This window comes from Vicugna pacos, chromosome 17, assembly GCF_048564905.1.
Source record: "Vicugna pacos chromosome 17, VicPac4, whole genome shotgun sequence".
Classification (NCBI taxonomy): Eukaryota; Metazoa; Chordata; class Mammalia; order Artiodactyla; family Camelidae; genus Vicugna; species Vicugna pacos.
The window spans coordinates 26,601,355-26,627,095 of NC_133003.1; the positions used below are offsets into that span (position 1 = coordinate 26,601,355).

Consider the following 25,741-nt stretch of genomic DNA (forward strand, 5'->3'; position numbering starts at 1 on the left):
TTTTATTTTCATTAAAATAATAATAAGAATTCAGCTAAGGAAATACCCAAAAGGAAGATAACTGCCCCATTTCTACCTAGATTGCAAGAACAGATGATTTGTCTCCCATGACTGAAAGGCATGTTGGAGATATAAACCACCCCCAGTAAACCCAAAATCTGCTGTCTTGAGCCACCCTATCACAGAGCATCTTGGATGGAAATATAGTTGCCTGTAACACTCTAGATGAGAAATTCCTCATCTACTGATAAAAGAAGTAACTAATAAACATGGAAAAATAATTCAGTCAAATGTAATTTCAATTTACCCTGCTGCTCAATTACTCACCAAACCTAGAGCATTTATATGCAAACCTCCAAGAAAAGTACATTCTAATGTATTAAAATTAGAACGCAAATCTAGGACTTTGGCCAAGTCAAATAATAAACAGTGTGATAACTATGTCTGCTTTCGTGCCCTGACATTTCTTTAGAGGGGAAAGATTTATCATTTAAACTGTACATATCACATCCTGTGGAAGTTTTTAAAAACTGAACTACTTCCTCCAAATGTTTAAAGGCAGATTAACTATAAAGAAAAAAATAATCAAACAAAATCAAAGTCCCATAGAATCCATGAAGACTATTTAAAAGGAACTATGTAGTTCATTAAAACATAGGTGGAGCTAGCAAAACTCCTAAAAGCCAAAATAATACTTGCCAAGATTCACTGGAGATGGGTAGGCAAATGCTAGAATGCCTTATTTCCCTTTCCCTGGGACTAATACTTCCCTTGCTGAAGTATTCAAATGTTCTGCAGTAATTTAAACTTTACTTTGGCTTTATGCAAAAAGATGTTCCTGGCCTCTTAAATGCAACTGGTGAATAAAAATATACTTGGCCCTCACCCCCAGGCTGCAACATCCCATTCTTTCCTCTTTGGCATATCTGTCAAAGGAGAGATGGACATCATGCCTCTGAGAAAGATGAAGATCATGCTCTTCTTGGCTCTACTGATTAAGAATTTTTTCTTTGCCTTGATCACAAATACAAGAGAATGCCTGCCTCAGGAAGAACTGATTCTCCAGATATCAGTAATTGGCATCAAAAATAACTTGGGCCTGTGGTCAGATGTCAGAAGGCTTGGTTGAGTGTATCAGTGCTCCTGTGACACTGAGTAACAGCCTTCTTGTTTGAGTGTTCCTCCCTGCCATACTCAACCCAAAGAATGGCTTAAAAGAGACAATGACCAAAGGATATACTCTGTGGCTCAGGAAGTACTTTGTGGCTCATCTAATACATTCTTCTTTCTTCATTAGCTAATTCATTCAAATGGCACTGTCCTAAGCAATGGAGAATAAGATAAAGTCTAGGTATTCTCAGAACTTAACTTCTAAAGTGGGGACTATGAACCTATGAACAATGAACAAACAAAAATTTATATATATGTGTGTGTGTGTGTGCGCATATATATATACATGTATGCACATACACACGTAATGCACATATCTATATAGTGGTGGTAAGTGTTATGAAGAAAAATATCTATACCCTAGAGAAATGAAAACATGTATTGACAGAAAAACTTGTAGACAAATATTCATAGCAGCATTATTCATAACAGCCAAAAAGTGAAACAACCCAAATGTACGTTAACTAGTTAATGGGTTAAAAAAACAAAACCTGTGGTATATCTATTCAGTGGGATATTATTTGTCAATAAAAAGAAATGAAGTAGTTTACATGAATACATATTATAACATGGATGAATCTTGAAAACACTGTGCTACATGAAAGAAGCCAAACACAAAAGTCCATGTACTGCTTTCACCTGTGGGATAGATAGAATGGGTAAATTCATACAGAAAGCAGATCAGTAGTTTCCAAGGGCTAGGGTAAAGAGGTAATAGACAGTGACTGTTTAATGAGTATGAGGTTTGGGGGGTCATGAAAATGTTCTAGAATTAGTGGTGATGATTGCACAACATCGTAAATATACTAAAATTATACACTTAGTTAAAAAGATGAATTTTTGTTATGTGAATTTTATTTAAATTTTCAAAATACTTTTACAAATAAGATTAGAGCAAAGAGGACAGAGAGTAACAAGAGCCCTCTCAGATAAGTTGATACTGGAGCAGAAACCTCAATATAATGAGGTTACAAACCAAAGAGATACCTGGGGCTTTGTTTTCTATTCCTTTCTCATTCTCTCTCTCTCTCTCATCATTTTTTCACTGTGGCAAAATATATATATATAAGACAAAATTTGTCATTTTAACCATTTCTATTTACAGTATTGTGTAACCATCACCACCATCTATTTCCAAAACTTTTCCTTGCCCACAAGAGAAAACTGCTACTCCTCTTGTAATGATAGCTAGGTTATTAATACAGAAAAAACCCAAGAAAAATTGAGAAATAATTTACTAAAGGAGAGGTGAGTAGAGAATGAATTTATATCACTGCTTTGTTTCTCTCCTGTACAATAAAGGATTAATGATGACAATGACAATATTTGTGTTATTCAGGATACTCAGCCTCTGTGTTGAGAGAAATAAAGTGGTGGAGAGGTGGGGAGAAAGAAGTGCCTGATAAGAGTACCCTTTTGGTAGAAAAAGTCCTTCCCTCATCATGAAACATTTGATTTTCAAATATTTGTTGACTCTTAGAGACAGTGTATACTCTTGTCTCTGAAATGGCAGGCACCTCCCACATTCATGTGCTCTACAAAACGGATAGCCACCCAATCAAATCCAAGTCTAAAAAAGTCTCAACTTCTGCTCCCCAAATAGTACATAACTTCAAAAAATATAACAACTATTTTTCCATGTTTTGGCATCAAACCTTAATAATTCACAGAAAGAGCAGTGCTTTTTTCACTTTAATAATATATATGTATATATACACACATGATAACTATACCTTGAGAGAGGAAACATACATTACTTAAAGACAAAGAAATATAAAGATAGCTAAAATTTTATTAGCTTGAATTCATAAGAGTTGGTTCTTATTAAACACAGCATTCTCAGCTATATTTTCTCATAATGTCATTCTTATTTGGGGCTATAACCAGGTTTATACATTACATGACTTTGGTACATGTAAGAAGGAATTTAAATTTACAATGCTGGTGAGAGAAATGGATTTATACACTCTAAAAAATAAGCTCTTATTCAACATATTTAAACATACTTAAAACACCACTGATAGTAAGCTGCCATGAGGCAAATATGTGATCTAACTAACTCTTTGAGCAAAAAATATGGAAAGGAGGCTCCAATGTATATAATAAAAGCACATCAATGCTCACGATGAAACTGAAGATAGGTATCGTGACTCTGATGGAAAGCATCTTAGCTCAAGCAGTAGGTGTATACTATATTAAAGTACTCTAATTCACATAGTAAGAAAGAACTTTTTGACTCAAACTGCAAGTCTCCATATTATGCAGCAAGATGAAAATACTCTGCAACACAACTAGGCTTAAAATAAGGAAAATGCAACTCCTGGGTGTTCTCCCTTAAGCCAGTCACATCATAGAGCTGACAGGACACACATAGTTTAGGCCGGCCTCGTACCACTCTGCTTCAGAGCCTAGGGACTGGATCCTGTTTTCCTGGCATACAGGACCTACATTCTCAATCAGTCCACTTGATGAGGTCCTAAACTGTCAGCCCTCCACCACCCTTCCATTCGCTCTGTCCAGGTCCAGCTCTCTTCTGGGCTGCAGTCCTGCATCTCCGGTTCACAAAGAACTGGCCTGCCCTTCTTGCAAGCCAGCACACCCTCAGTCTTACTTATCATGCTGCACCCAGCAACTCTATTAGTTGGGAATGGTCATGCACCTCTCCCAGCAAGCCCTCAAACACTGAGCACTCTCCAACAGCCTTGTGCTCCTCACACACTCTCTTTCTTCTGATTGTCCTTATTTCAGGAGAGACCTGGAATTCTTTGGGGGTACATTTCCTGGGCTGCTGGAGGGAAGCTGCAGGACTTTCCAGCTGTGGGCTTACTGTACTCAGCTCCATGGAATCACTTTGCCCATGAAATTATTTCTTTTTATTTTTTTCCCTTCTTACTCTTCCCTTCCACTCCCCCACCTCCCCACCAGCCCGGAGTAACTCTAAACTGTTTTAGAACACCTTCATTCCGGCAGAGCTTCAAACAGCAGTTCGGCAAAGTCTAGAAGTGCAGGGGCTGCTAAAGCTGTCTTCGCTGTTGTCCATGCCACTGGGGCAGGGGTGTAGAATGACCTTAAGTCTCCAGGCTCCCTACCATGCCAGCCCAGCCAGGCTTCTCCTAATGAATAACAAATGGGCTTTCCCGATGCATTCACTCAGGACAAGCTGCCATTACAAGCCGTTTTGTTTTTTTAGCGTTGTGGTAATGTATCATCTTGCTTGGCTGGATGTCATCTTTGAGAAGGTCACCAAAGGTATGTGCGCCCTTCTCCTAGACTGCCGTCCAACTCACCACCCCTCCCCTGCCATTAACCCCCACACACACACTTTAAAGGAAGGCATGGCAAATGTGGACAAAGTACTGGATACCTTTGTTTGGATCTATGGAACAAGAAAATCTAGGCCTCTGATCATGGTCCTGCTTTTCAGGTATAGATACTCCCTGTTTTGTAAAAGAAGTTCCACAAAAGATGGTAAGTAGATATTTAGCATAGATAGAGGACAAGCCATGGGGGTCACAGGGGATGGCAGGAGCTTTCAAAACTGGGGAGTTGGGGGAGTGAGTAGGGCGGGTAGGGCAGAAGTCAATGCCCTTTTTCCTAAACTAAAAAATCAGATCTCAATTCAGAGCAGAAAAGAACTTTTCCAAGACTCCTACTATTCATCTTCATTTCACAGATATTTAAAGCATGTATTATGTTGCTATGGACAATTAGCCTTTTATCCAATTTTACTTGAGAGTTTAACTCTCCCACCTGAAGGTTTTAATTATACCCTCAGCCCCATACTTAGGCCTCGGTTCCTGCAGCTGGAAATCTGCCCCAGTGATGTTATAACCTTGTTAATGTAACAAAAGAGGAGTTTACTTAGAACTGGACTGACTATGGACTTAAGCCAAATTTACTTGAAAGAGGAAAGAGTCTGTCAAAAATCCTATAGTAAACACGGCAAAGCAGTTCTTTCATAGCCTTCCCTTAATTCATAGCGACAAGCAATTTACATGTAAGTGGATTCATATGCTCTACCAAGAGGCCGCCTCTCCACACTCGGGCAGTGTGTGCTCCCCCCACCATCCAATCCGCCTCCCCTTTTTCTTTTCTTTCCTCCCCTTTTAGTGTTTTTTTTTTCCTTTCTTGGTATGTGGAGTGGGCCTTTCTCCTCAGTGAAACAGCATAAATCCACAATGTTTTAATCGCCTCAAAGCATAATTAGGGCCCTCTAAACATTTACCAAGCCAGTCGCTCTGAATAAAGACAGCCGAAATTTCCAAAAGCCACTCTTAGACCTGACTGTTGTCCTGTCAAATACACACTTTACATTCTGCTGAAGCCTGCTTACAAAGAGCAAAAAAGTCCCCTGCTAACGAGGCAAGAGTTGTGCGACTTAAGTAGGAGCTGGTGATCAAATACCAGAGCTCACATTTTCCTCTGTTGCCAAAATCCTGCAGGGTTTCTTGCCTTCTACTGTTAATTAGATTACCTTTTTTAGTCCACACACTAACAAAAAACACACATTAGACTAAACAAGATATGACAACAAGGAAGGGTTGAAGGGAAAGCCTTCTGAGAAAACATTAAAGAAAAACATCACTCTTAATATCTCTGTATAAAGGTTAAAAAAAAAAAAGAGAGAGAGAGACTGCAGGTAATTTCAGCCTGCAAGGGACGAAATCCTTAACATTTTAAAAGCAAAGACCAAAAAATTAACTCCCCTCAAGTGGGACACCAGGCAGGGGTTTGCTTTAGTTACTTTATTTTCAGCTATGCTCTTTGACAAAATCCATCCATAGCAAACAACTGGCCAGCACTCAAGTTTCTTTCATGCACACTGAAAGTTTAATTAGTTCTAACTAGATCAAAAGTTGTTTTTCCCCCTTTTGGCATGTATCTGTATCATTTCTGTGCTATTTGGAAGCTGCTAGACATCAAAGGCACATCCATCATTCTTGGGGAACCTCCATTCCTTGGAGGCGATTCCAATCTACCTCTCCCTCCGCGCTACTGGATCTCATGGCAGCCAGGGGCCACTCCAGGGGGAGAGGAGCTGGTTGCACCTCAAGACATGCACACAGCTCCTTCCCACTCCTCTGGAACAGCACCCAGCACAAAATGGCCTAACTCTTCCTGAGAATGCCCTTATACAACCCGAAACAAACCATTACCATATGGACATGGCAAATCCTCCCAAAAAGAGAACTGGTGGAAAATATTCTAGGATTGAGAGAGTCCAGAATTTAGAATCATTTAGGACTTTAATAGCTCATGATACGGGGACCTATTTCAATTATTCCAAAGTTATCTTAACTTTTTTTTCTGTTTTGGTCCTTTTTGCTATTTACTTTAAGTTTTTTGGTTCTAAGCTTTGAACTGGGTTAGCAAGTTACTAGGCAAACCAACCACCTACCAAGAGCCTTCTACTTACAGAAAAGTTTAGAGGTTATAAAGGTACAGGCTGAAGGCAAGGTTAGCATCCTAGTCCTCCTCCACATTAGCTGTGTAGCTTAGGCAAGTTTACTTAGCTTTCTTGAGCTTCAGTTTCCTTCTCTGTAACCTGAGAAGAGTATCTCCTTCATTAGGTTGTTACTAGGTGTAAGTAAGATGTAAAGCACTGAGCCCTGTGTTCTATCGGCCAAACGTGCTTAACAGGCAGGCTCAGTAAGTTTAGACACTAATCAAAGTAACTACTACTTCGCTTGGTCTGCTCTTTTAACTACAAAGGTGAGGCTATTTTAAGATATATTTTTTGATTATATACCATGGGCCAAGAAGTGAACTAGGAGCTATCTATACAGACTACATCTTCCTTTGTCAAGCTCTTTGGGTTCCACATTCTAGCTGCTTCTTCATCAACTCAGAGTCCCCGGCATCTGGGAAAAGTCATTCAACCCACTCTAGGCCAATATTATAGGCAAATGTCCTTGGAAGGTAGATGTCCCTTCCTGCAGGTGAAGTTGTTTAGCACTTATTCTTCCTCCTGCTGGAACACAGATGTGATGGCTGGAGCTGCAGCAGCAATTTTCAACATGAAGACAAAAGCTGGTCATGACAGAGGATAAAATAGAATAGCAATTGTAATATATGCTATACTTTCTGGACTACCTACCTCCAGACTTACTGTTATGTGAGACTATATATTATTCAATTCGGTTTTTTTCTGTTAGGGCAGGCAAGTATATCCCTAGCTGATACCTACCCTGATTTCTTGTTGGCTCAGAAGATGTGGCTACAGAGAAAAGAGGATTTCTGGACACCTTACAGATTTGTCTGGGCCTATTTAAGGAAGGATTAGATGGCAACATGAGATGTAGAATGTCTGCTGCCCAAACTCATCACACTTTCTCTTCTAGCAGCCCCACCACATGCTGCAGGATCACAGAACACAATTACTAAATTGTGGTTTTATCACTGTCTGCAATATTTTGGCTTCCCTTGGGTTCCAAAATATTATGTTTAAAAATGTCCATACTTGCCCTTGGTTGTGTTCCAAAAAGAAAAGACATTACTGGCGAGCATCGCCTTCCTAAGAAGCACTGATGCAAGTACATCTTGAAGTGAGCACATTAATGGATGTCCTTTAAACCCTCATTTCCCATTTTCCCATTAGAGCCTCCTTAATTTAGCACCCCAGGATTCTACTTAAATTACCTTCTTAGTCAGGATTAGGGGAGCAAAAGGAGACCACAGGGCCCTGACCCTGACAGTTCAAATTGTCAGCGCCAGGAGACTGACACACTTTTCTCCCCACTAATCCCACACTTCATGGCATGGTCTCAATTTCAGAGAAATCCAAATGCTTACACATTTAGCCAATCCCCAAGTGATTCAGATAAACTCAGTACTGAGTAAGTGAGGCATTTATGTATCTTGAATATCTCTACTTCCTCGATGCCAGGGCCTCAATATTTTGATAAAGTGATGACAGGAAGAACACAGAGAACAAAAAAGTAAAAGTAAAGAAAATACTGTAAGTACATGGAAAAGCTATGAGCTGCTAGAATTTATTTTGAATATTAGAGAGGGAATACATGTCTATAATGCCATTTTCAAAATGTAGATTTTAGAGGCCAAACTGATTTTCCTTCCTTTTTTGAGGAAACTGAAGCAGATCTGGGCTCAGAATATCCAAGGGCAATTTCTAAAACCTCTTTGAATTGTCTTCCTCCTGAATCTGCCAAAAAGTATACTGAAAAGACTTTAAAAATTCTTTCTGTCTATAGCAGCACTGTCAAATAAAAATACAATATAAGCCAAATTTTCTAGTGGCCACATTAAAAAATGTAAAAAGAAACTATTAAAATTAATATTTTTATTTAATCAAATATATTCAAAATCTTATTTCTGATGTGTAATCAATACAAAAATTATTACTGAAATAACTTATATACTTTTTTTTCATACTAAGTTTTTGAAATCAGGAGTGCATTTACATTCATAGCACACCTCATTTTGGACTAGCCACGTTTCAAATGCTCAATAGCCACATAAGGTTCATGGCTACTATACTAGACAGCATTGATCTGTAGTACCTATCCTGTACACACACACAAACAGAATCCATGGCACACAGACTATCATAATAGCAGAATAACATATATCATTTTTTGACTTCTCCTACCCATTTCACACACTTAGTGAAAGGGGGTGGGATATAAATCAGCACAAGGCATATTATAGTTTAATCCAGATGAAATTGCTACTATTTAACCAGTAACCTAAAAAACTGGCAGTTTCACATGGTTCAACCTAATATTTTCAACCCAAAGCTTTCATGAAAGGGGTCATGGTGAGATAAAAAACTTAGGCCCACATTAGGCAAATCACTGTGTAGTTGTTGATTACAAAAGTATGAACCCCTGTATTTTAGGTCTAAGTGCAAAAATTCATTAACTGCTAAACTGTTTGGCTCCTCTTTTATAGGCTAATATGTAGCTTCTACAGGCTTGGCTGGAAGATAATATTTGGTCAAAAAGCAAGGCACTGGCCAATGACAGGTGTTCCAGGCCTACCACGTGCAGCCCAAGGCCTATGGCTGCAGATGCCTGGAAGCACATCACTTAGATACCTCAAAAGCTCCTTTTCAAAACACTGAATTTCCAAAACAGCCATCACCACCATCATCATCATTATCACCGTTATCAGCACCATCATTATCTTCAACATTACCATCATCGCAACCATGACTATCATCATTAGGTCACCACCACCACCACCACTATCACCCTTAGTGTCGTCATCATCATCATCACCATCTATCATGGCTACCAACACCATTATCACCATCTCACTATATCTCCTATTTAGTATGTATGGTGTAAGAGAGCCCTTTACATAGTTTTGAGTTTTCAGAAATAGTTGTCACATTTTTTGTATATCTAAATATGCATTAGCAATAGTTTCTTCTTCAGATGCAATAATACTCAAGTATGCTTTATCATGAGGATTTTAGAGAAAAACCTGGCATTCAAGACATCCTGAGAATTTTATACAGGAAGACTCTAGGAAAGTTAAAAAAAAGACTGTTCATCACCAAGACATTGTTAATATTGATAAAATTCCTGAATATTTGACTTCATATTGTCCTGTGGTATTTTCTTTCATTGCCTTAAGTGATTTCTATATTCTGAATGTTGAAATTCAATAGGGTCTTTATGGTTTCTTGGGTTTTGGTGGTGTTTCTTCTTCCCTCCCTCCTTTCTTCTCTTGGTTCCTCCCTTCTTTCCTTCCTTCTTTTCTTCTTTCCTAGCTGCCCTCTGCTCAACTCTCTTCGTCCCTTTCTTTGTAAGTTCCTTCCTAACTACTTTTCTCCCTTATATACCTTTTAATTTCTTTTCTTAATTCTCCTCCTGACTAAAGGTAAGCTCACTGAAAGCATCTTCTACAGGTCTTGGTCATCTTCGCAGCCCTTTACCAGCCACCACCATCCCACTGCACACACACAGTGCCAAGAATCAGTCTTGGCATGGGGTAGGTACTCAGTAAGTATTTTAGGATTGAATTTGAATAGTTATACTCTGTCCATGAGTTCCAGACCAAACTATAAGGATTCCCTTCTTCCACAGTGACTACATACACTATTCCAATCATATTCAATTTTGAAAAAAAATATTTTATACTAACTGGAGAATACAAAGAATTACTCCATGTAAATGAAAAAAATGAGAGAAAAAATAGTAACAACACAATCATGGCTATGCAAAATGTATGCAAAGGAAAAGAGACTAGAAAAAAATAATTTAAAATGTCAAGTCTTTCTCTTGGGTAAATGCTTTCTTCTAGAATTCTCATTTAATTGCTGTTTTTAAAAAGACGTGTCTCTTTTAAAATAAATGTTATTTATTCTTGATTTTTCAGATACAGAAAGAGATGTAACATTGCTGTTATTAGTCACTTGAAAATGTTATACGAGAAGCAGCATTTTTATAATTACAAAGTCCTATACAAATATGATTTACTACTCTTATCTTCAATAATAACACAATGAATCTGTATCATCCAATCTATTATACTGTTAAAAAACATAGCACTCATATAATTTCTGCTCATCTGGTACAGATAATTTTCCATAATCATTTGGCCCTGCCATGATAATAACATAACTCCTCCTCTTCTCTCCTGCCTTACTGACCCTGTGTACATTTCTATCTATTAAAGATGAACTTACTGGTTCCTTAATCTTTACATAAAGTAGTCTGTATACCTCTGGGTCTTATCAGGAAGCATATGAGTGGTGTGTGCAGACTGTACACAAATGCACATGCATAGTCAAACCCTGCATCTGCAACAGATAGGCTTTGTCTTTGCAGGTGTGGCAAGCTGATGATAATATAACCTGAGTCTAAGATGCAGGAACATCTGCTGCATTCTTGCAACTGGTTTGTTGTCTGAATTTAAGAACCCAGGAGCCTGTAGTTGATCAGTTCTGCTCTGGGTGCCACTGAGGCCCAAGGGAATGATGCTATAAGAGAGTTCAGGAGACAGGGGCATAATTCAGTCAGCTTACAAAAAGGAAGAAAGGAAGAAGGAAAGAAAGAAAGGAAGAAAGGAGGGAAGGAGGAGAGGAAGAAAGAAAGGAAGGAAGGAAGAAAGAAAGGAAGAAAGAAAAAAGAAAAGCAAAAAAAGCAATGCTTGACAACAGAAGCCAACTCTCCTCTCCCAGCTGATTTGGGAGAGTCCTTGTTCTGTGGATTTTGACATCAGAGGCCTGGTCCTCTACTAGCTGCTGTTCAATAAAAACACCATCTTATTTTGATCATTATTATTTCCTCAGTTAATAAACTTAAAGAAGAAAGCATGTTTTCAGAGACGCTAAGGAGTAGAGGCCCATTTTGGCTGAGGTCAGCGTTGGCAGGAATCAACTCTTTTCTTACTAATGTTTTATATTCTTTTGTTAAAGTTATTGTATTATTTCAAAAATTAAAATAATAAAACATTTGGTTATGCAAGGGAAAGCAGTTCAGGTGTGCTGCCACAAATGTTCATGTATACACTTTTAGGTGCATTAAAAAGCAAAGTCCAAGCTGGAGTTTTAAATACTTCCCAAGCTCAATATCTTCCTGAAAAATTCCAGACCAGTTCTGGGAACTCGTTTCATTGTGTATCTTGCTTTTTTAAGTCCTTCCTTATTATAAACATATAAATTATTTTTAATACCATCATGAAGGAAAGGTAATGCTGAAAATTTCATATCCAATTACAGCTGACCAATGTGAATGTAAACAGTGTTAAAACTATACATTGCGGAGACAGCATCCCTAACAGCAGCTTGGGGGAAAATGACTTGGGTCAGTAGCCAACTTTCAATGGCCACACATCAAGAAGAAAGTGAGAATAGAGGGGAAAATGGGCTCTAACCCTGCATGGAGGGGAAATTATTTGTTTTAAGGCAAAGACAAGGTTAGGAGTCAAGGATGTTGTGGTAGAAGGTTAGCTATTATTACATACTTATGACAGTGACATTTTTGAGCTGCTCTCCCCATGTAAGAGACCACTTTTCAGTATAATTTTCCAGAGCTATTTTGGGCTTTTAGCAGGAGCCAATCTGTTTAATCACTGAATTCTTTTTATTAGCCATTTAAATATTGTATTTGATTGTAAGTCCCATATGAAACAGTCCTCCTATCCCCCTTCTTCACCTGGCCCATTTCTCTCACCCACTAGATCTCACATAAGCCATGTCTTCCTCCTGGCAGCTTCCTGAAACTTCCATGCTTCCTTCCAATCTTTATTACATGTCCCAGTACTACCCCCCACCAAGAACCTTCCTTATGAGCACTTACTCCATATCCCTCATTAGCATATGAACTTTACTAGGTAGGGACTATGTCACCAGGGCCAGACTCAGTGCTCTGGCCATAGAAAGAGCCCAGTGACTAACTGTGGGATGCACAGAAAAAGAATCCACAAAATATTCAACGGAAATAGGTTAGAATATTGAGAGTTCTTTAAACGTGTCACAAGAAGAAGAGAAGGAAGAACTAGGTACGCTGGAAATAAGAAAATTCTGCAGCGTGGAGGCTACTGGGGACAGGACAGGAGAAAAGCCTTAAATACTCAAGAGTAATATCACTAATTATCAGAGAAATGCAAATCAAAACTACAATGAGGTATCACCTCACACCAGTCAGTATGGCCATCATTCAAAAGTCCACAAATGACAAACACTGGAGAGGCTGCGGAGAAAAGGGAACTCTCCTACACTGCTGGTGGGAATGCAGTTTGGTGCAGCCACTGTGGAAAACAGTATGGAGATTCCTCAAAAGACTAGGAATAGACTTACCATGTGACCCAGGAATACCGCTCCTGGGCATATATCCAGAAGGAACCCTACTTCAAAAAGACACCTGCACCCCAGTGTTCATGGCAGCACTATTTACAATGGCTGAGACATGGAAACAGCCTAAATGTCCATCAACAGATGACTGGATAAAGAAGTTTTGTGGCATATTTATACAATGGAATACTATTCAGCCATAAAAACCAACAATATAACGCCATTTGCAGCAACGTGGATGTCCCTGGAGAATGTCATTCTAAGTGAAGTAAGACAGAAAGAGAAAGAAAAATATCATATGAGATCATTCATATGTGGAATCTAAAAAAATAAATAAATAAATAAACAAACACAAAACAGAATCAGACTCATAGACATAGAATACAAACTTGTGGCTGCCAAGGGGGAGGGGGTGGGAAGGGATAGACTGGGAGTTCAAAATTTGTAGATACTGACAGGCACATGTAGAATAGATAAACAAGATTGTACTGTATAGCACAGGGAAATATATACAAGATCTTGTGGTAGCTCACAGTGAAAACAGAATGCAACAATGAATATATGTGTGTTCATGTATAACTGAAAAATTGTGCTCTACACTGGAATTTAGCACAACATTGTAAAATGACTAGAACTCAATAAAAAAAAGTTAAAAAATAAAAATAAAAAATAAAGAGTTATAAAGTACAATTAAATGCTTAAGTGGCTTCAAAAAGCAAAATGTAAAAGAATCAAAAGGCAAGAGGGTGAAATGATAAAGAAAGTTCTCATTGTACAACAAAAGGCAACCCATTTAAAAGAGATTTCAGAGGACACTGATGAGCATCTGTATTAAGAGTTACTAAGTAGCAGACCTATGCTAAGTGTTTTATATGTATTACCTCATTTCATCATGAGAGGAACCCCACAGGAAAGGTAATGTCATTTATACACTTGGTCAAAGTCACAGTGCAAGCAGAGTAAATGGCAAGATGGAGATCCTAAATTGTCTCTCCCCTCAAGGCCCAGGCTCTTAACCCTTGTACTAATGCATTCTTCATCACCCCCAGTGCCAGGCAGAGGTTAAAGGACCCCTTCCCATAGATGCTGTCAAGGAGTTAGGGAGTACCACCAGATGAGAGGACAGGCTACATGATATGAAACACTAAATTTCCATGATGACACTTCATTGTCACCATGCAGTCTTGCTTGGCTCAAGGCCAACTGTCAACTAAAATGTGATGGACATAACGTCTGTTTTGGTGTGAGACCCTAGCCTTCACATTTCCCTATCCTTTTGGGACACCTTCTCTCTCCACTTTTATTGCTGCCAGGGCTGGAATGCTGCCCAAGTTCCTGGCCCAGCGCTTATACCTTCTTGAGTCACTCCCCTCTAGAGCAATCAGATGTGAATACTAAGACCAAGACAAAAGTCTAGCTCAACCCAAAAATATCCCATGGTAACCTAGTTGAGGGAGAGAAGGATATAGAAGACATTCGGATATGGAAACCAACCTACTATTCCCTCAAATCACTGAGACTGGATGTACAATAAACTTTCATAACTAAGACATCAAGACTAGAGTTAAGCTCCAGAAAGATGGGGACTATGTCTGAGTTGTGACTAGATCAGCATCTAATACAGTAGGAGGTCCCTCGTTATTGCTCAGTGAGTTACAACTGAATTAATTAATGAACAAATGCTGTAAAGAAACTCTGTAGAATATTTTTTTCCCCAATGAAATGGGGGCTTCTAGGGTGCAAGCAGATGTGATCATTAACAAAAATAGTGCAAGAAGCTGAATGGTTATGTTCAGGTCTCAGCAGAGATTCATGAGTTTAATCTCATTACAAAGAAAGCTTAATCTCAAGATTCATTCTGTACAGAAAAGCTACTATTAATCAAGACCCAAGAACCCTTAGGCATAGAAGATGTGACCAATCACCAGTTCATGTTCACACTTTGAAAGTTGTTATTTGTTTTTTCTTCAAAATCCCGAAGAGTTACCATTCAGGCAAGAAGTTGAAAAGAGGCATGATCAAGAAAGGCCTTCCCTCCCAGTCATGTGTAGAAATGTCAATAATCACCAAGAGATAACAAAAACTCTACACAAAATATAATCATGTCAGTCCTGGGAACGCTGAGACATAATGGCAGAAACCAGGGTGACTAGAACAGAAAATCGATTAATGAATGTGTCAAGTGGTATTAACCTTTCTGATTTCCCTGTATACTACCACTAAATGGTCCATTTGGCTGCTTTATAGCAATATTTTAAAAAAGTTAAAAATCTAAGCCTCTCACATTTGGGTCCTAGTGGGTTTCAACTTTACGGGGAAAGGACTTCATTAGAATTCTCCTCCACCTTAAAGTGTTTTTAATTTGGTGTCACAAATGTTTACCTAAAAAAAGAATGTTTATATTGAAATATCTATGAATAAAATGATATAATGTCTGGGATTTGCTTCAAAATAACTCAGGGATAGGAGTGGGGAAATGGGGGATAGGAAAGAAACAGGATTGGGAATGAGTTGAATTATTACTTAAGGTGGGTGATGGGTATATGGGGGTTCACTTTACTTTCATGTGTAACTGACAGTATTTTTAAAAAGACTGTCATTTAACAGTAATTTATGCAAGCCCATTGGACTGCCAATTAGGAAAGTGATAATTCTCATAGAAATATTCCCCTCTATTCCACAGAAACACCCTCTGCTTTTAGAGGAAGAGAAAACAAGTACTCATCAATACCAGACTTATAGTCATATCTCATTTGGGTGCTTGTCTGTTTCTTCCCAGTATCTGCATGGACCCCACATTAAAAGGCAGACTTCTCAAAGTACTTTTTAAAAAATATTATTTAGTAAAGAATTTTCAATTGATCAAAATTCTTTAAAATTCTCTTCTCCTCTAAATATAGGCATTTGTTAAATTCACCTTTCCAAATGAGAAGCTTATCTAACTTCGATACATTCTTCATTGAAAGGCCTTCTAAGGAAATGAAAGTTTCCAAAGGAAAGTTTTAGAGCTATTTAGGAAACAGTTGCTCAGAAACATAAGATGCAGGCAATGCCCAAGAATAAAGAGTAGATTACAGAAAGTTCATATTGAAATCAATTGGATAGAACTAAAGAATCTATGTCCCCAAAGGAAAAAAAACACCTTGAATTATAGCCAAGTGTATAGGCTACCTCCCTAAATACTAAAGTTGCATGACACTGTTAAATAGTGGAAAAGGCTCATTTCTAAGCTTTCTGAATCTACCTGGTCTGGGGCTGCCTGCCTCCAGATGGGAGAAGGTCTGTGTGTTGGGCATGGGCCTGTGTTAAAACTCTTCTACAGCCACTACTAACACAGCTGGCTCAAGGCCCATGGTATTCCAGGAAGGAGGTGGGCTGCTGGTTCAAGGAGAAAAACTAAATATATGCAGGCTAGGAGTAGACCAGCACTTCTTAATCAAGGGTGATTCTGTCTTCTAGCAATGTCTGGAGACATTTTTGATTGTCACAAGTAGAGGAGGGGGACTTTTCCTGACATCTAGTAGGTAAATGTCAGGAATGCCACTAAACATAGGACAGTCCCTGAAACAAAGAATTATCCAGCCCAGTGCTGTAGAGTGCTGTTGAGAACCCCTGGGGTAGACCAGTGGTTGCCACAATTCCCTCACAGCCCCCATGCATGGAGGGATGAAAGTGCTCAGGGGAGCAAAACACAGAGCTGGCAGGAAGATAAGAGAGGGGCACCCATCTCTGCCACTCCTATAACTAATCTAAACACAGTCCTGTAAATTCAGTTCCCCACATGTCTCTTTAAATCTTTCACTTCTCTCCATCTCCACTGTCACCAATCTAGGACAAGCTCTCCCCATCTGGAAGATTGCACCAGCTTTCAAACTGTTATGTCCGCATCCAAATCTATTCTCTGCACAAAAGCCTTTGTACAATGTACTGGTCAAGCATGTGGCCAGACTACATGACAATCCTGAGGAGTTCAAATCCCATCTTTGCTACATGACCCTGGGCTAGTTATATAACCTCTTTGTGCCTCTGCTTTCTCAAAGGTAAAATGAAGATGACAACAGTACTTTTCTTAGAGTGTGTTGTGAAGATAATAAGTTGATGTTTACAAAGCTCTTCAAACATTTCTGGCACATGATAACTACACTGTAATTGCTTTTTATAATTTTCAAATGATAATCTGATCATATCACTTCCCCTCAGTGGGTTCCTCTTATTCGGACAAATATCAACAATCTGACCATGGCTCCCAAGGTCCTGGGTGGTCTGGCCTCTGGCACCCCTCCAGCCTCAGCCAATCCTGCTTTTCCCCTTGGTTTTTGTGCTCCAGCCACAGAGGCCTCCTGCGAGTTAATGGAAGGTATGTTGGTCCCTTCTGCCACAGGGCCTTTGCAAAGGCAGTCACCTTCTCGTGGAAGGTGCTCCCCAACCTGACTCCACTCACCAACTCTGCCTCTTCATTTAATTAACTCCCATTCACCCAACGTATCATGGCTTATCCTCAGGCAGCCCTTCTATTACCTTCAGGATGCTCTCATGGTTCCACAAAACTTTCCTTTTTTTCCACACTTATCCCAGCTGTAATTCTACATTCAGATTTCTAATCTTGTAATTGGACATCAGATTGTTCATTCATTCTCTCAATAACTAACTCTGACTTCCTAGATGATTTGTTTTATGTAAGAGTGAGTGAGTCAATGACTGAACAAATGACTTGACCAATGAGCTTGTACCTCAGGCCACAGTGCTGCATTATAGCAGTTGTTGATCAAAGCTGTAATGCCTTTAGCTTTACAGGAGCCCCAAATGCTCTGAGCTTAGCTGAGAAGATGCCATCCATGGCCTAGAGGTAGCTGACTTGTACTCAAGCCCAGGACCTCTAGAATGTTCTTTCCTTCAGTCCCAAGAACCTCTTCCTTGTTCAGTCAAACCAACTTCCCCAAGCCTGAAGAATAAAAAAGGAATTTTTTTCTTCTGGTGAGAGCAGGGGGCTGTTTTCACTAGTCCTAAGACTGAGGTTGACTCTGAGAACATCAGCTTTACATCTTTCTGGGATCAGGGCAGCAGCAGTCATTTGTGTTCAAGGGTCATTTGACAACCAATTGTTTTTAGCAAATCACAGAATGGTAGTTTTGTTTTAATGTTTTGACTACAGCATCAAGCAATCTGCTTCTTTTTCCAAAATTACTTACTATGGGAAATGTAAACATTTTCTAACAACGCCTTCTCAAATTATCCTAACAAATCTCACACATGTGACCACAGCATCACGGCCCTCCCCACTCTACTGGTCTGGATCTGGCCAGAAATAGAATTCACCACAGATGGGCCCAATGATGAGATTTCAATGAAAGGACCACAGAGGAGAGGTGGGCAGCTTTAATAAAACATATAAAACGTGTTACAGCACCCAGAAACTGGCAACAGAGGGTAGCCATTATTGCACCTTGGGCTGAAGGGACAAGAGGAGACATGAGTTAATAACAATTCCAGTGGGAGCTAAGCATGGTGCACTGCTGAGACAGAACTATAGACATGGAGAGAAGTCCCTGCTGCCAGAGATGTGGCCCCAAAGCAAGAAGGAAACAGGGAGGAAATTCTCTAGCCTCTCATCTCTTGCAGTGCCTCCTACCAGCCCTGGACCCAACCAGAAGTCAGCCAGTCAGGGAACCCCATCGATTTTATCCTATAGTGGGCAGCTTCCCATGGCACAGTCTCCCCTCCTTAAAAATGGCAGGAGTAGGAGAGAGCAGAGCATAACCACTGGGTCTACCCAACCCCATACTACCTTAGAATAAAGCCTTAGCTGACAGAAGTCTTAGAGATGCATAGAAGGAAAAGTTTTCCAAGGAAACTTCCAGAGATAGAGCCAGGAAGAGAAAGAAGCTCCAAGATCAGGCTCACGATGTGAACACACAAACACCACTTTCAAAACAGAACAGAAAGACAATTTAATTTTCATCATAACTACATGCTGGCACTACCTGCAGTGTACTCCACAAATCTCTTCCAGTAAGCAAAGCGTTGGGTGTGAGTTAATAACAGATTCTCAAGTTGGCCACAGCCTCCTGCAGGTTCAAATTAAGATCCTAGGGATATTGGCTTAACCTAAAGATCAGGTCAAACACTGCACTTCAATTTTTACAATCCATATGTAGGTTCCCAAATTCCATGACTGGAAAACAAAAGATTTTGGCTGTTCTTGACTGGTGGCTTGGCTTCAGGCTGTAGTTTTCAATTGCTTTGCTCCCGAGGAAATGAGTGATCTCCCCTCAACATCTCATTCTTCTGGCAAGACTGCCAGAGCCTGCCCTTTCTCTGCCCCTAGACATGCATGTGCATGCACACACACACACAAATACACATACACACACACTCTTTCTCCTTTCCAGGTGCTTGGTCTGCCTCCTGCCCGACAGTCAAAATTACAGTCTAGCAAGATAACCGTTATGTTGAAAAAATACAGAAAATATTTTGACCCTCATCACTTCATAGGACACCATATCAGTCATAGGAAAGAGAGAGAAAAGAAAGAAGAGGAGAGGAATATGAGAAAAAGTAAGGAAAAAAGTAAGGAAGGAAGAAGGAAGAGAGAAAGAAGGAAAAAGGAGATTGGGTGGAAGAGACGGCAGGAGTGGATAAGGTAGGGGAAAGAGAAAGAGGCAGCTAGCAGGAGGCAGAGTATAATTTTCATAAGCATTCATTCATTCTTTCATCAAATTTTTATCAAGAGCTTTTCAGGGACCAAGAACATTCAAAGCCTTCCTTACTTCCATATTATACCTCGTCCTGTAACCCTGCTAAGTCTTCACTCACTTGGAGCCTTTTGTCATGCCCTCTGTCAATGAGGACGCAGATCTCGATGTTTACCCTCTACATCCTCAGGGTTGAGGCTTCCCCTGATAATATCTGCCGTACATTTAACCTATGCAAAGATGATACCACAGGGAGGCAGAGGAACCCTAAAAGTTGGGATCTGACCCTAGTCCTGCCCTTCACAGTTCTGGCAGGCAGCTGGTCTGGGCCACAATCCACTTCCTATTGATGTCCCTGCTCTGGAACACATTCTCCCACCTTTGCAGTGTCCTCATTTTTCTTCTATCCTTTTTTGCTCTAAATGACCACTGCAAAAAGTGGTTCCTAGGAAAATACCTAACTATCTGGAAGGATGTGATGAAAGAAGGAACAAAGGTGGAAAGAGAGTAAAAGGGGCATCAGTTTACAGGCTGGAGGACTGGCCAATTTCATACGCATATAGTTGGGCAAACCTAGAACTCGAGAGAGTCAAAGGTTAAAAAATGATGGAATACTGGAGCTGGAGAGGACTGCATGGTCTGCTGAGCAGTAGGCACTGATGGATTAGATCTTTTGTATCTTAGCCAGAATTTATACACAGTCTCTGGGGGATTTGGATCTGAGATTTGTGCCATTCCACTGGGGAATTACATGCTGAGCTGGTCTATCGTACCAAGAAAGCTAGCCAGAGTCAACAGGTCAAAGTCACACAAAACATGAAGTCCCCAGTCTACCAGGCCCTCTGGGCCAAGATCACAATCTGAAGGGGGAAGACACATCCTGCATGAGTCCCCTTTAAAAATAAGTTAAATTCAATCAGAGATGAGACCCTACTAAGCTTTTCTCTTTTCCCTCATTTCATAAATACCAGTCTAAAAAAGAAAGTCTAGTTATGGGTTTCCCACCCTGGTACTCTTAGCATTTGGGCTTGGATCATTCTTCCTTGTTGGAGAGGCTGTCCTGCGCATTGTAAGGTGCTTAGTAGCCTCCCTGGTCTCCACCCGCTAGATGCCAGTAGAATTTCCGCTCCAGTTGTGACAACCAAAAATGTCTCCAGACTTTGCCAAGATTTGGCAAGATTACCTCCATAGTAAGAACCATTGTTTTAGAGAATCAGAAAGTATCAATATGGTCATCTGAGTCCAGAGCTCTGTTTGCAATTGGAGAGACTGGGGAAGGTTGGCCTTGGCTCACTCAGCTCTAAGTGGCAGATTCAGGATATGAACTTAAGGGCTGAGAGCCCTCCTCACTGCACCAGAGAATTTTTGTTTCAGGACCTGATATATGAACTGGCTGTATAGATTACCCCTTGGCTTCTCCCTTGCCTCCTGGGGCTAAACCCAGCAGTACCCACCACGGTCTTAGATCAAGTACTTAACAAAATTCCTCCAACAGGAAGTTGCTCTTGGATTGGAAGGGATCACAACTGCCTCCTTTGACTTGCCATGCTTCAGGAGGTTAGAAGGCCTGCACATTTCTCTTTCTTTTTTTTAATGGTTGACCTTCCCTGGCCCCCATGGAGCTGCTGCTGTGAGGATGGAGATAACATGAAGTATGGTGCTTGGAATAATTTAAGCTCTACAATTCATAAGCATTTAGATTATTTAAGTGCTGATTATGATTATTTAAGCTGAAAGATTATACGGCTCTAGCTCAGAAAATGTTTGTATTTCTATTAAAAACCACCAGGCCAAGGGATTCCTATGACTGACATTTTTCACTATTAAAACTATATATACAGAGCATGTTTTTCACCAAAAGACAGTGTATCCCTTATTTTTGTTTTAAGATAAGGAAGCTGACTTCAAAGGCTTCCTTCAAATAGCTCTATCTCTGCCTCCTCCCTCCCACCATTACTCCAGCCTGCTGTCCTGCTTCCCAACACAAGTTGGAGGAAGCACCTACCTGCCCAATGCCTTCTACGATTTAATCAAAACTGGTCCCACTATTCCCAGACTTAAAATTCTTACGACGACAACCCAGGTTCTTCACCAGGAGACAGTGTGAGGCAGTCTGTCAGTGGTTAAGCTCATGGACTGCAGTGTCAAACAGACTTGTATTTGAGTTCCAGCTGTCTGAGCCTCAGTCTCTGCATCTAAACAATGCGGGCAATAACAGTCCCCATCTCACAGGAGGTAGCAGCAGTATGTGGGTGAAGTACCTAGCCACAGCCTGACATTTAATAAGCACTTAAGAATTGGGAAGTGGGAGACACTGAACAGAGTCTGCATACACTGAATAGTATATATGCCTGGACTAGTTTAATTCTTTGAAGGCATTTTAATCAGAGACAGTACATTCCTTAGGACAGGGAGAGTGAAGGGTTCCTGATTCTACCTGACAAGCAATTTAATCACTAATTCTTCCTCTGTAATGATTTGTGAAATATGTCTCTGTTTGGCTCATATATTTCACATCTAGAGAGTTTTATGAAAAATAAATGCAATATACAAAAGTATAGGGAAACTCTATTGTGGCCCTATTACAGAGGACAGTGTCCTAAACCAAGCAGTCATTTTTAGCTTTTGGCAAAAGTTTCTGCATTCAAATAAAGATCCTCAAGGGAAGAAAACAAAGAAGATTCCAGTATCTCCTAAATATTTTTCATGTTCCAGATCATTCATTTATTTAGTAGAATTACTGTTAGAATTCCACATTGAAATTGGAATTGTGAAGACCACCCCTCTGTCCCCTCCCTGGGGAATGGGAATTCTCTCTACAGCACCTAGAACAGGTAATCCTCCCCCCAAATTTGGTGACATATCTCAAAAGACTACAGAGTTCCAACTGCTACAAAACTTTACTAAGCACTGAAGGAAGGACTTCCTCCTCTTAAATTCTACACCTGAGCTCTAGTACAATGTTCTGAAGGAGCATAAATCAAGTCCACTCCTTTCCTTTCATGTCATCCCTTTAACAGTTAAAGGAAGAATCCGCTTCTTGGCCTTCTCTAGACTAATGTCCCTCACCCATCAGTTATCCCAACCATGAGAAGATTTTTCAGGTATCCCTCAACCTGTTCACTCATCACATGACCTCACCTAATTTACCAACCCTGTTATCCAGAAATGAACTCAGATATATACTGGACACGTATGCATACAAGTAAATACCTGTTAGAAATACTACCTCTAAAGGTGTAGTTGCAAAGTTTTTTTTTAAATAATCAGTGAGATAACATACCAGTTGACACATTTTTTTCATACTTTTATTTCAGCAAAGACTGCTAGTTGCCTCCAATACCCCTTTACCCCTTTCCTTCCTTGGTTCTGAGTTCACTAAGTATTGGCTGGGCATAGAGCCTCCCAGCTAAAGGCTGCATTTCCCTGCCTGCCTTGCATCTAAGTGTGACCATATGACTTAAACACTGATCAGTGGGCCCCTTCCCCACACTGGTTCTTGCACCTACATAGAATGGAGGGATTTTTGTCCTTTCTGTTCACTTAGAACAGCACTGAGATCAGTGTCTAAGGTGTAGAAGTCTTTGCATGCAGTAGATGCCCCTTAGGATAATTGGAGCTGAGGCAAAAACCTCGCATCATGAGATGGACACCCATCATATGCAGAAAATGGCAAAGTATCAAGACAGAAGGCGTTTGGGTCCCCAGTGACTACATAGCTACTTGAATCAGTGCTGGAATGTGGGGTTTTCTGTTCCTTGCATTGAAGCTAATTAGACCATTCTACTATTCTGTTATTTTCTTTGCAGTTAGGTTTTGCGTACCCACTATAAGCTTTATGTACAGCAAGCCTTTTCTCTTCCACTAAAGGCTCTAAGCCACCAACTTCAGGGTTACAAGAAACAGAAATCATGAGTGGTAACCAACTTGACTGCCTGCAGCTCAAATCACAATTGAATAAGCAGTTCTTCTCTCTACCACCTGTCCTCAATCACTGCAGGTAACTTAGAAAGCTGTGACAAGCTTTGCTAGTGTTCTAGCTGACTCAGTTTACTTTTAGAATAGAGCAGGAGGAAAATAAAAACAGACTGGGACATTCCAAAACACATCACCGTAGTATTTAATTTTTTAAAAATTGAACATGCCCAGGTTTTTCTAAACAAACCATTGGTTAGAGAAAAAATTGTAGTGCAGCCTCCTCCCCCCACCAAAAAACTGTTGAAAGCGTAAGGCCAATTGGAATTTGAAGATAGGATCAGTGTATGCTAACTGTAATGGGTTTACCTAATTTATATTAATATATCACATAACATTATACATATATGGCTTTTTACGGCTTAAAAATCACTTTCTCATAAATGCATAATTTCATTCAATCCCCATAACATCTCTCACAAATGAGTTTATCAATTTTAAGTAACATTTGCCTTCAAAACTACTCTCCCAGGCTCCATTTATCCTGTCCAAATTGCCAGGCACTTAGGATTCCTTCCTAAAGAAATGTGATTTGTCTTTTCTCATGTTGGCATGAAGTAAAGAATAAATTGATTTTATCATTTTCTGCACCCTGTGTCTTCTTTGAAGTGTACTTACCTAATGAGTGGCTCTCTCAGAAAGGATCCTAGATCAAAGAGGCCAACAGGATAATGCCTTGGAATAAGCTGCTGTCTTACCTCACTGTAAACTTCCTAAAATAGCTCAGTGTATACAAAGGCTTTTGAGGCTATCTGGGGAAGATGTCTAAAATGCAACAATACCCAGTAAATTAAGATGGATCTCACAATGTCACCAGATGAGTTAAAGCATAGAGGTCCCCTTAAAATCTTTACATAGGTATAAGAAATCACCACAAAAAAATCCAAAATACACACTTAAAAGTATGTAACTTATAACCAGCTCTCATGTCTCTTACTCATTCAGTATTTAATACTAAATGGAACAGATCAGTTAGCCTGCCTGTCTGCCTATTAAATTCCTATGCTAGTTTAAATCATCTGAGCAAATGCACACAGATAGATTTTAAGTACTCTATCTCATGGCCTTCAATTCCTTTTAGCCACAGATATCAAATTCACCAGCCTCAAGTTAAATAATTGAGCTCTGGTTACTGGAATGCAAGCTCATTAACCAGCACTAATAAAACCAAACATATAGAATGATGTTCTTAATATTATTTTAATAAAATCCCTTTTAAATAGAAGCAAATGTAACAAAGACAAACCATTATGAAATGTTTTACTAAGAGCTTTTAGATATTTTTTAAGTAAAAAGAATAATATTATACACAAGGGAAGACAATATTATGTTCTTCCATAAAAATGTATGGTTGGGAATTCTTAGTTTCTTCCAGTGTGGGAATAATGACTGACAGAATACAAACCAATGAAGATCAAACTGAAAAAGGAAGTACTGGGGGAAAGAATTCTATACAAGGTAGAGTCAAAGGCTCTCCTTTGGTCTCAGTTTCTAAAAGAGTTCTCAGACTTTAGGGAGGTACACAGCATGTCCCTCTTTACCCCAAATAATCATGAGAGGTCCTTACCAATGGAAACAGCTTTAAAGTGGGATTCCAAACTTCTCTGGTTCCATAAGAAGCTACTTTATTCATCTACCTATTTGTTTATTTTCTTGTTCATTTCCTTCACTCATTTTACTTAAATTCAAGCTCAAAAAGGGCAGGCATTTCTGTTTGCTCACATAGAACAGTACCCACCACAAGGCTGGTGCTCAACAAACGTTTATGAATTCTTGTACTAACTCATCCTTTCATTTCTTAAATGGAGGTTTTACAAAACATGAAAGTACAATCTAATTTTCTTAAAAAATAAAGAGCATTTGTAAAAGTATACACCAAAATGCTATAAGCATCCATCTCCGCATGGTAAGATTACAGGTGATTTTGTTTTTTAATTTTATTCCTTATATTTTTTTTTCTAAAATGAACACTATTACCCAAACAAATATCTAAAAGGCTGTCTGTTCTTTGGGTGGGGCTCATGTGAAATGTGTGTAGCTCTGAAACAAAAACCAAGACAAGTGAGAAGATTACATGGAAAGCCATTTCAGTTCCATACAGGGACAAATGAGGTACCTGCAAGAGCCATGGAATATGAAC

The 25,741-nt window shown here is 39.6% G+C and overlaps 1 protein-coding gene across 5 annotated transcripts in view; it reads right to left on the minus strand.

The window, feature by feature from the left end:
• Positions 1 to 25,741, minus strand: part of ERC2 (ELKS/RAB6-interacting/CAST family member 2) — an 874,625-nt gene that overhangs the window by 323,162 nt on the left and 525,722 nt on the right. Inside the window, exon 16 of one of the 5 annotated variants that reach the window (XM_072941515.1) lies at positions 5,976 to 7,200. The exons of the other annotated variants lie outside the window; for them this stretch is intronic. Within the exon in view, the coding sequence (XP_072797616.1) occupies positions 7,056 to 7,200 (145 nt within the window). The 3' untranslated portion in view covers positions 5,976 to 7,055. Of the gene's footprint in view, positions 1 to 5,975; positions 7,201 to 25,741 lie in introns of those variants that run through there. 5 annotated transcript variants of the gene reach the window in all.